Genomic DNA, 12415 nt, shown 5'->3' on the forward strand with positions numbered 1-12415 from the left:
GCAGCAAAGAATTTAGCCACCAGAAATAGCGAAACCCTGCAAGCTGTGGAGCAAAATTTTACTGAGCGGTCAAGATTAGTAGCCAACGTCCAAGCCGCAATCAATACCAGCACTCATAGAGTCACACATTAAGTAGCATACCTATTTTGAGGACCCACTATAGAAAAAAAAAAAAAGAATTGGATGTGTTATATTGATCTTTTGCACAAATACAATGATGGAGAGCTGGCTCTCACATAGCATGTCGGTTATGATTATTTATGGACACACAGTTCTATTCGTGAATGGTGTTGATGGTTGCAAATAAGTAGCCTGGGTGGTTGCTGATCCATAGTCTGGATGGAAGCTGTAAAGTGAATGAAGGCTGAACGGCCTGATATCATGTCACCCGTAATGGAATGGATCAGGTTGCCATCCAAACTCCATTCAGTAACCGAGCCATTAAGACCACGTGACCGAGCCATTTACCACTATTCCCTCGCCCTATTTCTTTCCGAACTTTCAGCTCCCACACTCTTTGCCCGCTACTCCCAGTTGCCTGCGATCCATCTCTAATGTTACAAAGTCGTGTGATTGCAGCCTTGCGTTCTCACGCTTTCAGGCGTTCCTATTCTTCCATTGGTGTCTTTCCTGATCTGGTCAAAGACAAGACCGTGCAATTGACAAACTCCCGAGGTGTCAATGTGATTCACGATCCTCTTCTTTCCAAAGGTACAGACGGAATACCGGCTCTTAACTCTATGTTTGCGAAATACTCAAGCAACTTTCTATCACAGGCACAGCGTTCAGTATCGCCGAGCGAGAGCGCTTATCTCTCCGTGGCCTCGTGCCCCCCCGGTGCCAGGAAATGGACAAGCAGCTGGCCCGTGTCAAGGCCAACCTTGATGCGTGCGAAACACCGCTGTCTAAATTTGTGTTTGTAACAGCTCTACAGGACCGTAACGAGACTCTTTTCTATCGACTTTTGATCGACAACCTCGAAGAATTAGCCGGAATTATTTATACACCTACCGGTAAGTGTGGGAGTGGTGGGAGAACTCGGTAAGCAAGGTTTCTGATTGGGCTTTCTAGTCGGACTGGCTTGTCAGCGGTTCCACTCTATTTACCGAAGATCTCGAGGAATGTACTTTTCTACGCAAGACCGAGGAGCCATGTCTGCCATGGTGTATAACTGGCCTCAAGAAGAAGTGGATGTGATTGTCGTCACCGATGGATCAAGAGTTTTAGGACTGGGTGACCTGGGAGCCAATGGAATGCAAATCCCTATTGGCAAGCTGAGTTTGGTAAAATTAACTCTGGTTGGGTGTCTAAGAAAATTTAACCTGACTTAACCATTTCTTTTTTTTAGTATGTTGCTGCAGGAGGCATTCGCCCTAAAGCTATTCTTCCCGTGGTTCTGGATGTCGGTACCAACAATGAGCAGTTATTGCATGATCCATTGTATCTTGGTATGGGTCACCCTCGTCTCGATAATGAAGATTACTATTCCTTTGTCGACGAATGGGTACAGGCTGTAAAAGCAAGATGGCCAAGTATGTTGTTGAAAAAACCTGGATACATCTTGGAACACCGTCCATACTAACAAATTTTTTTAGATGCGTTGATCCAATTTGAAGATTTCAAGTACCCTCATGCATATAATTTGCTAAATAAATGTAAGCTTCCGTGGAAAAATGCCCATCCGTCATCCCGACCTCCGGAAGCGTTGCTAAATTCGTTGATCTCCTATTTATTTATTTTAGACCGCGATGAAGTCACTTGTTTCAACGATGATATTCAGTCCACCTCGGCTATTACCTTGGCCGGTATTCTCGCCGCTCTCAAGGCTCGTGGTTTGCAGCAAGAACAGCTGGCTGAAGAACGCATTGTATGCGTTGGAGCGGGCTCAGCTGGTGTTGGTGTGTGCGAAGGTATCATTGACTGCATGGTTGCTCAAGGCCGTGTTCGCACCCGTGAAGAAGCTTATTCCAAAATCTGGATGTTGGATCAGCACGGTTTGCTAGGAAATGCTGCTATTTCATCTAATGACCCAGGTCGTATAGCCCAAGGACCTGACCGTCCTGTCAAGTTGGATGAACGCCAAAGAAACTATGCAAAGATGGATCTTCCTGACCGTATCAGTCTTGAAGAAGTCGTCGAACGAGTGAAGCCCACGGTTTTGCTTGGCTTGACCGGTGTCAGTGGTGCTTTTACCGAAAAGGCTGTCCGTACCATGGCCCAGCATACTGAGAAGCCTGTTGTGTTCCCACTCAGCAACCCTGATACACATGCCGAATGTTCTGCAGAAAATGGTGAGTAGAGAGGTCTCTTTTGATGTGCGCCAAGGTTTCTACTAATCACCCCAATCTAGCTTTCAAATGGACAAACGGAAAGGCTATTTTTGCTTCAGGTTCTCCTTTCAAAGACGTCACTCTGCCAAACGGCCAAGTTTGCAGAACCAACCAATGCAACAACTCTTATTCCTTCCCTGGTCTTGGTTTGGGTATCACCGTGTCGCGCGCAACCAAGGTCACCCCCAGCATGTTCCTTGAGACCGCCAAAACCATTGCCAACTTGGCCTCTCCTTCCCAACTCAAGGAAGGCACTCTCTTCCCTGGCGTAGCTCAATTACGACAAGTTGCTCTTGCTGTGGGAACCCGAGTTTGTGAAGTTGCCTTTGAAGAAGGTGTTGCCAGCTCAAAGTTGAAGGAAGGTGAAATTTTGCAAGAGGTGGTTAAAGCTTCCATGTATGAGCCGGAATATGTCCCACTGGTGTACTCTCCGTAAATTGGGCTGGCCACTACCATTTTCCTCCATATTTATTCTTATTCCAAACAGCAAATTCACGTACATGATATATCAATAGAAATTCTCCTTCATTCACAATTCTGGCATTTATTGGCAAACCCCATCAATAAAACTCTTTTACGGAACACAAGCATTGGGAAAAAATATTTTTTTTAGAGGAAGAAAAAAAAAAAAAAAGGGGTCACAAGCTTTCCGCGCGCGCTCTTCTCTATCCAAATCAAGTTTGTTTGTACAAGTCCTCAAATTTCGTAAGTGGAATAGCTGCAGCACTCAATTCCATCTTGCTCTTGAACTCAACAAGATCCTGAATGCGGACATTTCCACTGGGTAGTTTGGTATGGTCTCTTGTGTGTTTGACAGCTTCTTGTTGAGCAGGGGGTTGACCATCCACAAGGGACAACCTTCTGGCCGTCTTCTTGCTATCCACACTGACCAGAGTGCCGTTCACAGCACCATTGATGTTCAAAGCTCCCATCACCTTGGCCATCAAAGCTTCAATCTCGCTCTCTTCTGCCTTGCTTTCATCAATCAAGAGCTTTCGCAAGATGGCTTCGGCCGAGCCACCCACTTCTTCCCCTTGTTCCATGGCAGTTCGGAGATCATCCATGCTCAAACGAGTCACGCCTTGGGAGGTCAAGCATGTATGAAGGGACTCGATGTTGACCTTGTGGCTCTCCTTCTTGGGCAGCACCTTTTGAGATTGCAGATGGACGGAAATTTTTCGCGAATCAGGCGACGACGGCATAATATACTTGTCAACAAACTCCAACAGAGAGCTCTTGCCGATGGTTTGAAGCTCCTTCACGTCGGTATCCACTTGATCGAATTCGTAATAACCAGAATGAATATGGGCCCAGTATTTGCCTCCTTCTTGGCCTAGGTTCTTGTCCTTCTCTAGCTTCTTGGAAATCAGCGACTTCACTTGAGACTTGTACTCATCTTCTGACATGTCCTCAATCAGCTGTCGAAGCTTGATCAAGAATTCTTCAACGCGGTTTTCCAGATACACCGTATTTTGCTCGCTCTGAATGATAAACCGAAGTCCCATGTTGCCAGTTTGCTTACGAAGTCCACTAAACACAAGATAACCAAGTTGCTCCTTGGTTCGCAGCTGATCGAAGCATGGCTCCTGAGCGATCTGAGCCAACAAGCTGAGACGAGCACGTCTAGGAATTTCAGTCACATTTCCGACCTGTGCGTAGTATTCGAGGGCAGAGTTGACGTTTTCTGGGTCAGACACCTGGCGCTGGTACACATATTTGCTACCGGCTGGCAAGAGTACACTGCGATGGCTGGTCAATTGGCTGGCAAGGAGTGTCTTGGGCTGTAGAATACCTTGCACAATCGTCAGCATATGTCTTGCGTCTTGTTCTGTAACATTGCCATGAGCAAGTGCTTCCAAATGGAGATGCGAAATCAGGTTGGGATAAAAATCTTGAATATCCTTTGCAGTGATGGCATCTAATTCACCCAGCTTTTCGTCATGTGTCCACATTTTGTCCTGGGTTGCATATGACAAGTAGTAGAGAGCATGTTGGTAAGGAGGCTCCAAGCTAAAGTTTTTGTACGAGCGGGAGAGCTGGGTAATACATGGAGGGGTAAATGGGTTGGCCGTGGTGATCATGGGTAACTCGTTTGACCTACCTGGTCCTTGACAAGGTTGAAGCGCTCATTATCCACCTGGAAATCTTTCATTTTGGCAACTACACGCTCCAACAACACGGGCAATTTGTCGTTGTAACCTCCAATACCAAGCTGCCGAAACATGGAGACTTTAGTGACGGCTAATCCATAAAAATAAGCTTGGCCGGGTACTTACCAGCATTCCTTCAAGTTGGTTTTCAATGTTGTAATGCAGTCCCGCCACCTCAGCGTCGTAAGAGTATTCATTCAAGGAGTCCTTGAGCAAATCTGTATACAGTCTGGGGAAAAACAAATTAAACCTGGGAATCTTCCGCCAAATTGCCAGCTCTACTCACCTCGTCTTCACACAGTTACTGGGTGTAGCGTAAGCCAGTGGGTTGCGGAACAAAATCCAAACATTCGCTTTGGGAAGCCAGAAGGTGTCGTCCTTTTTATGCCACAGACGCAAGCTGGAAGAATTAACAATGAGACTGGGCATCTTTTGTGGAGTGTCAATGGGAATCTTGTTGGTCTCAAAGTCGGTAGGAATAAACTCGTTCTTTTCAGGCAAATGGAAGGCGTCGTTCAGTCCGCAAGAGCCAATTTTCTATGACGACTTGACGTTAGTCTCACCCTCATACGCATACATACATACATCCATAGTGCCTGTCTTACCTTTTTCAAATCTTGCTGAATATCTAACACTTCATATTCTGTGCTATACCAACGTTCCTTCTGGGTGGGCTTGACATCGTTGGGGAACTTTTGGCTAGTGAGGGTGACGCGGAAATTGTTGTCTTCCAAGTATCCCAAGTTCTCCATAATAAGATCAGGATCATAGTCATGAATTAAGCTAGGTCCACTGAGAACAAATTGAGGAGGATATTCATGTTGCATCAACCCAGCCAACCGAGATGTGTATTGTGAAGGCGGGTACTTTTCCTTGAAGCGGAAAGCCAACGATGCAAGTGATTGCACTTCGTCAAATATGTTCTTTTCAACACCATGTTTCTTGAGCATGTGGATGTACTGGAAGATGGTGACCAAAACCGATTCGTAATTTGCTGTGTGTAACAGTGATGAATGTCGGTGTCTCGGATGTTACCCCAACTTATCACTCCCACTTACCGAGACCTTCTTCCGTCAAATCCACACTGATTCTGAAAAATTCGAATCCAATACCACCATGGGTTGTACCCACTTGGAGGTAGTTTGCCCATCCCTTCTTCTTCAAAAAGGATAGGATAGACCCAGGGCCTTCGTGACCTATCAGATGTGAGAGGTATCTTCCAGGCTGAGACAGAGGGGTTAGCAGGAGGTCAAGAATAGAGGTGGCACACCATGGCTAAAAAACACTGCATACCTGCACTCGAAACAATGGATGCTGATCAGGGAATGGAAAGGTCATATCCAATGAACGAACATCCTTGACAGGCTTGACAAAGATGGTTTTCTGAAAGGGGATAATAAGTACATACGGCTTTGCCTATCTCGCCTGCCCCCGCCTGCTTACCATCAACTCATTCGACGTCAAGGCATGTCCCTCAAACGCAGGTGGAGCGATGCTTTTGTTTCTAACATTGGTAAACTTTTCAACAGCCCATGTGGTCATTTGATCCAATGATTCTACACCGCCTTCATTTAGTACCTCTTTTCTGAACATGAACTTGCCGTCGTCAACTCACCTCGTCCTAGAATACAAAGCTTCATGATATTCGCAGAATAATACTTGTCGTGAAACTTTAATAGCTCATCTCGTATGTCCAAACCCAACCTTTTCGGGTTCTCTAATAGAGTTTCCAGGTTACCCGTTCCAAAATGGCAGTATGGGTGATTGGGATTGCTCAGAGATTTTTCTAGCTGGAAAATTCGCCAGCTATCCGACTGCAAATTTTTCTTATGCTCTGGCATAGGCCAAAAAAGTTAACCCGGTTTCGTTCCAAGACAAATTCTCCTAAACCTCCACTTACCGGAATCAACAGCTTTGAGCTCTCGCTCAGTACAACTGTCAGAAAACAATGGACTGATAAAAAACTGGGCAAAGCGATCAAGAGCTCCCTCCAGCCATTCCTGGCCAACCTCAAAGTAATAATTTGTGTTTTCCATGCCGGTAAAGGCATTTGAATGACCCGAATGCTCTGACAAGTATTGGTTGTAGTCATTCTCCTTTGGATATTTTTCCGTTCCCATAAACAACAAATGTTCACAGAAATGAGCCAGTCCTTGTAGATCATGCTTAATTTGTCGCACCAATTGTTAGCCTACCACACTCCTCTCCATAGCACTAGCTCTATGTACTCACCGGATCGCTCAAATGACCAACGTGCACATCGAGAGCAGCACTAGCCTTGTCTGTGTCCTTGTCGCGAATTAAAAGCACTTGCAGGTCGTTGCTGGCTATGCGAATTAACCGATAATCTCTATCATCGTTATCGGATTTTTGCAAAGGTTTGGTAAAAGTGTAGTGCTGTCCATTAGATGCAAGTTTCCAGTCGCCTTCTGTAGTGTTGGAAGGAGGAGCTGTATTGGGCATGGTAATATAGAATCGATGGGCGTAACTTCTCAATCGGTATAAACTGCAGGTGGCCAACATTAATAACCCATTCACCCAGGCAGGATCGGACATATAGCAAGGGTACGTTACGTCTAGACGTAGGTTTGATTCTTACGTTCTTGTAGGATTTATTCGCACGAGTGATTGGAAATGCAGAACCATTCAAATCCACGTAACCAACTTGGCTTCGCCGTCAGCTTTAACTCTTTACCACGTCACGTGTGATCTATTTCCGGATGTGGTGTCCAAGCATGTCACACGCAAACATCGATCTGGGGAAACACATGGTCACTGCCTAGTTTTCCCTCGAAACCCTTGTAAAAACCTGCAAAAAAGTCCATGGTATACTATGGGAAAAGCACATTATGAAAGGGCAACATCTGCTCCCATTGGGCACAAGATACAAACGGTGTTGTGAAGTAGCATTGTCAGGAATGCGCAGCTGATAGGACGGCTAATATCAACGCAGTCCCGCGGCTACAACAACACCCCTCATTGATATATCCCAAGGCCACTGTCAAATAACGTCGGAAACTATACAACCCTGTCGCCAGGTCTTGGTCCATGCCGTTGATGGCTTCTTTGGGTCATGCAAAGGTCATACCTGGTTGGTTCATCCGAGGACCTCCCATGTGGAGTGACCTCTCCTCTTACCTTGACTCACATTTTGGTCACGGCAGCTGCCGCCCATGATGTCAGTTTCACATAGGATTATCTGCCTCCTCTGATCGCTGGTAGCACATCACAACGCCTTCCGAATAAAGCAATAATACGCTGTTTTACAATACGTGTGAATTCAAATGCAGAGGGTTATGTTCCCTATCGAACTCGGGACAATGTGTTACTCAGCCGACACATCAGAACCTTAATCCAACCAGCTGATGTGCTATTCATTTATCGGCTGGTTACCAAGAGCTCCTCCACTCAACTCATGCGAAAATTCGAATCGTCCCAGCTGAGAATGAATATGCCTCCCTTTGCTACCATCGGTTCTGAAAGTGATCTCCCTCAACCCTACCTGATTGCCATCTATGTACGTCTTTCCCCCTGAAAGACGCCACCGCCCTTCATAGCTAACTCAAGCTATTCGAGATAATGTAGTGCACTGTTACCAGTGGAGATCACAGCCAAATCCTGGCCATAGCTGCTGTTAACAAATTTATGTAGCCCTTGATCAGACGCTTTATGGTCACGGATAATATGAAGGAGAAACGCGATTATGGTATTTAAGAGGCACAAAAGCGAGGTGATGTATCTGAACGGCAAGTTTTACATGAAGATTTTGAGCAAGTCCACATAAAAAAATTGCCCAATTCTCAGACGAAAAAAAAAATATAAAAAGTGCTGTATGTCAACTTACCAACACTATCTTGCTTGCACGTATATGCTACCGAACGGTAACGCAACGGCATCTTTGAGTAGGCATGCCAAGTTTTTCAACACAAAGTGCCTTGGTCATTTCGTCATTCCCATAGCTAATGGGGTCCTCGCTCACCATCGTTTCCCCCCCTCTCTTTTTTCACCGAACCCTGCTTACCAGGCACCTTCAGTCACGCCGTATCTCGTCTTTCTAGCGCTAAAATGATGAGCCTTTGATCCGTTTGAATTCTATCCATTTTTTCCGTTATTCCCTCTTGTGCCTTGCCAATGGCTTGCCTCGTCCGAGCAATAGACTTTAACACATGTTTCATAGTCCGTGCCTTGGTGACCAACGCCACCTGTTTTACCAATGAAACTCAAAAAGCTCAGTGTCATCCCACGCACATCACTGAATTGATGCACCAAGCAAGTTCCAAGGTACAGTGGCAGATTGATTGTATGACGTACGCGTATTGAGGGTGAACTCGGACTGTGCGTTATATTCATGCAATGCCGCCACATGGCATGAAGGACTTTTACTGAGAACATACACCATTAGAGTGTGGTCCGGCATGATTGTCCATCAACACAGCAGTGAGGACACGGTATGTCAGCGGATACGGATTACCTGCTGGGACACGACTTGCGTCCATATATTCTTCAATGTTAAATCGGCCCAATGATATAGTACGTTTTTTTCTGCGTTGCTTTACAGGCTTCTGTCTTTTTTCATTTAGCGGGCTGCATACCTAGTTTAAAATACGCGTTTGATCTACGGTCGACAATATTTACAAGATACTGTTTATTCTACACCAGGTACGTACTGAAAAAAATATGGAGCATCTTTAGACAATGTGAAGGCAGACCAAAGAATGTATCAAGTCACCAACGCACCTACGCAAAACATCTAGATCGGCATCGTCCTCTCCCTAACATTTTAGCGATATGGCTAACTAGGAAACTACATGCATGCCAGGCCTGGACGTCTCAGAACGTCCATATCACTTACCCATATTGCTGAATAATACATCTCATTAGCATCTGTTCCTTACATTTCAGTGAAGTATTTACCAATGTCATAAATAAAGCGAATTTTGAGTATTAAAAAAAAAGCCATCCTGACAGGCTTGCTATACTCCAGAACATTCACTGCCTTGAAAACTTGACACATATATCTATTTCATAAGGAACCCTGCATAAGGAACCCTGTCTAAAAAGGTCAGTTTTTCACGAATTTTTTTTTTTTTAGCTACTACTCCTTTACTCGCTTCATATACTGCCATAACACGCTACTTTTACCATCCACAGCAGATCAAGAAAAATGTCAACCATGATACGAGCCATAGCGTAGACTGAATTGTATGCCTCATCTACAATTTCATGGGCCAAAGCACTATATTACCGCATCTTTCATGCAAAATTGTTCGAATATGCTGCTGTCGATTAATAAATAAAATCTTTGGAAAGCGTGTAGAAACATGCGTTGCTTTAAAAGAAATTAAGACTTGATAAATCGAAACACAAAATTCCAAGATCCTCAGGTTAAACGAAAAAAAATAAAAATCTAAGATGCGGTGCCAGCTTCGCCCCAAGTTATGAACTTAATAATCGAGTTTGGTAAAACCCGGTACTTTGTTGCTACACAAGCGTATCATCATAAGAACCAAATTCCCAGCATCATCAATCTCAAAACGGCACAATGTTAGTCAACCTTTTTGTGCTGACATTCATAACAAATTTATTCGGCTACGTGTTGGAACGCGTGGTCACAATACTGTGGACCTTTGTCACAGCTTGGAGTAGCAACAAGACATTTTTCGTGTTTCTGGAGTCGGAATACGAGGAAAAAGTGATTGAATTTTACCGCCTTAACGGACTACACAGCCTCAGGTGGATAACAGTCTCACTTGTAGCGTTCATAACCATTGCAGGATCTACCTTCGTGAGCCCGGCATTGCAGGCGACCCTTAATTCAAGCGAATCGTGGTCGCAGCAAAGCTTGGTCAACCTAAGCTGCACTTTGGATCAATTGAGCTTCGCTAAACAGCACTCATACGACACCATAGGTGAAGAGCAGTCGTTCTATGATAACATGAATAGAATATTCTCAGGTTGTGATAATCAACCGAAGAATTTCCGAGTTAAGCAGGTCGAGACCACACCCATAACAGACACGTTTGGTCTAATCAAGGACAACAATCTCACCTTACTATTTTCACTCACAGCCGGTATAGGAACATTGCCCTACGGCAGTGATCCGGACCACCCTGATAGTAGTCCGCTTGCTAGCTACTCTGGCACAAGTGGCACGAGCTTGAGTGTTATCCCCGCTGATTTTGTACTAGTTAATTCCAATTCAGTGTTAGAGGTGACCACAGCAGCAACGTATGCCTCCTTTGGCAACTTTACCACCACAACTTTGGAGGAACGGGGGTACACCTTGTCTCTGCGTAATGGTTTCTTTCATAGACTGGTAGTGTCTGTCACTACTGTAGTGAACGGCGCTGGGAGACAGCCATACCGACTACAACCATGCAGCTCAGTGCTTTCTGGCTCAGGTAATCAGACCAACAATTATATAGCATTTGCCGATGCCGCGCAACAGCAAAGAGACGTTTTTCACTGCAATGACAGCACGATACAAATTTTTATGGACAATGCAGGCATAAGAACAATAACTTTTATAACGCTAGAAGCCGACGAGGCGGTAGCGCTTAACAACCAGAGCCGAATTGTCCCAACACTCCCATCGTTCAACAATGAAGTATTTTTCCAGATGCAGACTGGGTGACGCAAGCAAATTGGTCCAACTTCTTAACCACACTCCAGCACTCTGAAAGCTTATATTATGTTGGAAGGGATGTCAGGATACTCGATACGACTCCCGCAGCAATAAGAAACGACACTTTGTTCTTCGAGTTGACACACGGTGACCAAACTGTATTTATCAGTGTTTACGAATACATGCCCACGACGTTGTATGACTTGCCCACATTCGTCACCCCTCTGACTGTAGCACTGATGATGGCTATTTGCGCTGTAGTGTTAATCAAAAATCTGCATCCCGATGCTGCAGCCAGGATTGGCAGAGTGGTCTTTTTGTTTGCTGCTATGACTGATAATCAGAACTCTTCTAGACCCAATCTAAGCAAGGTTGGCTTTAACATAGGAGCCATACCCAACCTCAGACACAATGGTTTCTTCAACAATGGCAACTTGATAGGTAGAATAAATTTGGACGACGATCAACCAATCGAAGAAGAAATCAGTCTTCGCGAGGGATTTAAAGGTCTTGAAAACACTACTACCTAACAAGTGAAGATCTGTTTAACGACACGCGGATAATGAACTTTTCTGCTGCCGTTGACACAACTGATGACTTTTACCAGCAAGCGATAAAATTGTACTGTACATTATGAGTTCCATTATTTCAGCCTAACACTAGGATCATCTGCCTTTTTATTACACCTGTCCTTTTATTACAATGTTTTATTAAATAAACTATAATTATGCAAGTTCAAATAACAAACCAGAAAATTCTCTCTTGATGAATGCTGCATAACTACTAATGCAGCTAAGATAATTGTCGTAATAAATAATTTAGACTGAAGAATCGATTTTAAACTAGCATTATCTACCGAATATTGTTCCCAATAATGTTCCCAAATAATTTTCTAACTTTCCCGTTTGGCTCGCAACTGGTACTACTGCTGCATGTATTTGTTATTCGCTCTCCATTGTGACCTAAACTCTGATGGATCAATTTTTTTCATGAGAGCGGCAATAATAATTTATAAAAATTGCTTCACAATTATCATAACGCTTGTCGAATGCAGTTGGTTGGCAAGTCTCTGACTGCTAATGCCTGATAACAGTCAATGATTCTGCAATCATTAATATTTTGTTGAATGTAAATAATCTGACTTTCAAACTGTTAAGAAAATCTCTGTTAGCTCAGTTGGTAGAGCGTTCGGCTTTTAACCGAAATGTCCAGGGTTCGACCCCCTGACAGAGAGATTTTTTATTGGTCAATAAAAATATTATATTCAATTTCCATTGGCTAATATTTTTTATTTCCATCGCTTCCATTGG

The 12415-nt window shown here is 44.3% G+C and overlaps 4 protein-coding genes and 1 non-coding gene across 5 annotated transcripts; 4 read left to right on the top strand and 1 right to left on the bottom strand.

Annotated features, from left to right (window-relative positions):
- Positions 1-343: 343 nt before the first annotated feature.
- Positions 344-2885, top strand: K450DRAFT_240274 (uncharacterized protein). Its single transcript, XM_051588901.1, has 7 exons — positions 344-711; positions 777-1013; positions 1072-1283; positions 1349-1532; positions 1596-1655; positions 1743-2148; positions 2418-2885. Exons 1-7 carry the CDS (start codon positions 555-557, stop codon positions 2764-2766), a joined length of 1605 nt encoding a protein of 534 aa, XP_051444778.1. The 5' UTR covers positions 344-554; the 3' UTR covers positions 2767-2885.
- Positions 2886-3004: 119 nt separating this feature from the next.
- K450DRAFT_174610 (uncharacterized protein) lies at positions 3005-6943 on the bottom strand (the record flags this gene model as incomplete). The annotated part of the gene is made up of 11 exons (XM_051584202.1): positions 3005-4366; positions 4432-4542; positions 4607-4709; positions 4767-5017; positions 5086-5474; positions 5539-5704; positions 5774-5863; positions 5924-6036; positions 6096-6314; positions 6381-6645; positions 6713-6943. The coding sequence occupies 11 exons, from the start codon at positions 6941-6943 to the stop codon at positions 3005-3007; spliced, it is 3300 nt and encodes a 1099-aa protein (XP_051444779.1).
- A 2999-nt stretch (positions 6944-9942) lies between these two features.
- Positions 9943-11201, top strand: K450DRAFT_240292 (uncharacterized protein). Its single transcript, XM_051588902.1, has one exon. The coding sequence runs from the start codon at positions 10023-10025 to the stop codon at positions 11112-11114; it is 1092 nt and encodes a 363-aa protein (XP_051444780.1). The 5' UTR covers positions 9943-10022; the 3' UTR covers positions 11115-11201.
- K450DRAFT_240293 (uncharacterized protein) lies at positions 10923-11789 on the top strand. Its single transcript, XM_051588903.1, has one exon. The coding sequence runs from the start codon at positions 11288-11290 to the stop codon at positions 11633-11635; it is 348 nt and encodes a 115-aa protein (XP_051444781.1). The 5' UTR covers positions 10923-11287; the 3' UTR covers positions 11636-11789.
- A 477-nt stretch (positions 11790-12266) lies between these two features.
- Positions 12267-12339, top strand: K450DRAFT_t49. The gene has a single exon. It is a non-coding gene; the product is annotated as a tRNA-Lys (tRNA).
- Positions 12340-12415: the final 76 nt, after the last annotated feature.

This window comes from Umbelopsis ramanniana (assembly GCF_025399195.1).
Source record: "Umbelopsis ramanniana AG unplaced genomic scaffold K450scaffold_26, whole genome shotgun sequence".
In the NCBI taxonomy this organism is placed as follows: domain Eukaryota; kingdom Fungi; phylum Mucoromycota; class Umbelopsidomycetes; order Umbelopsidales; family Umbelopsidaceae; genus Umbelopsis; species Umbelopsis ramanniana.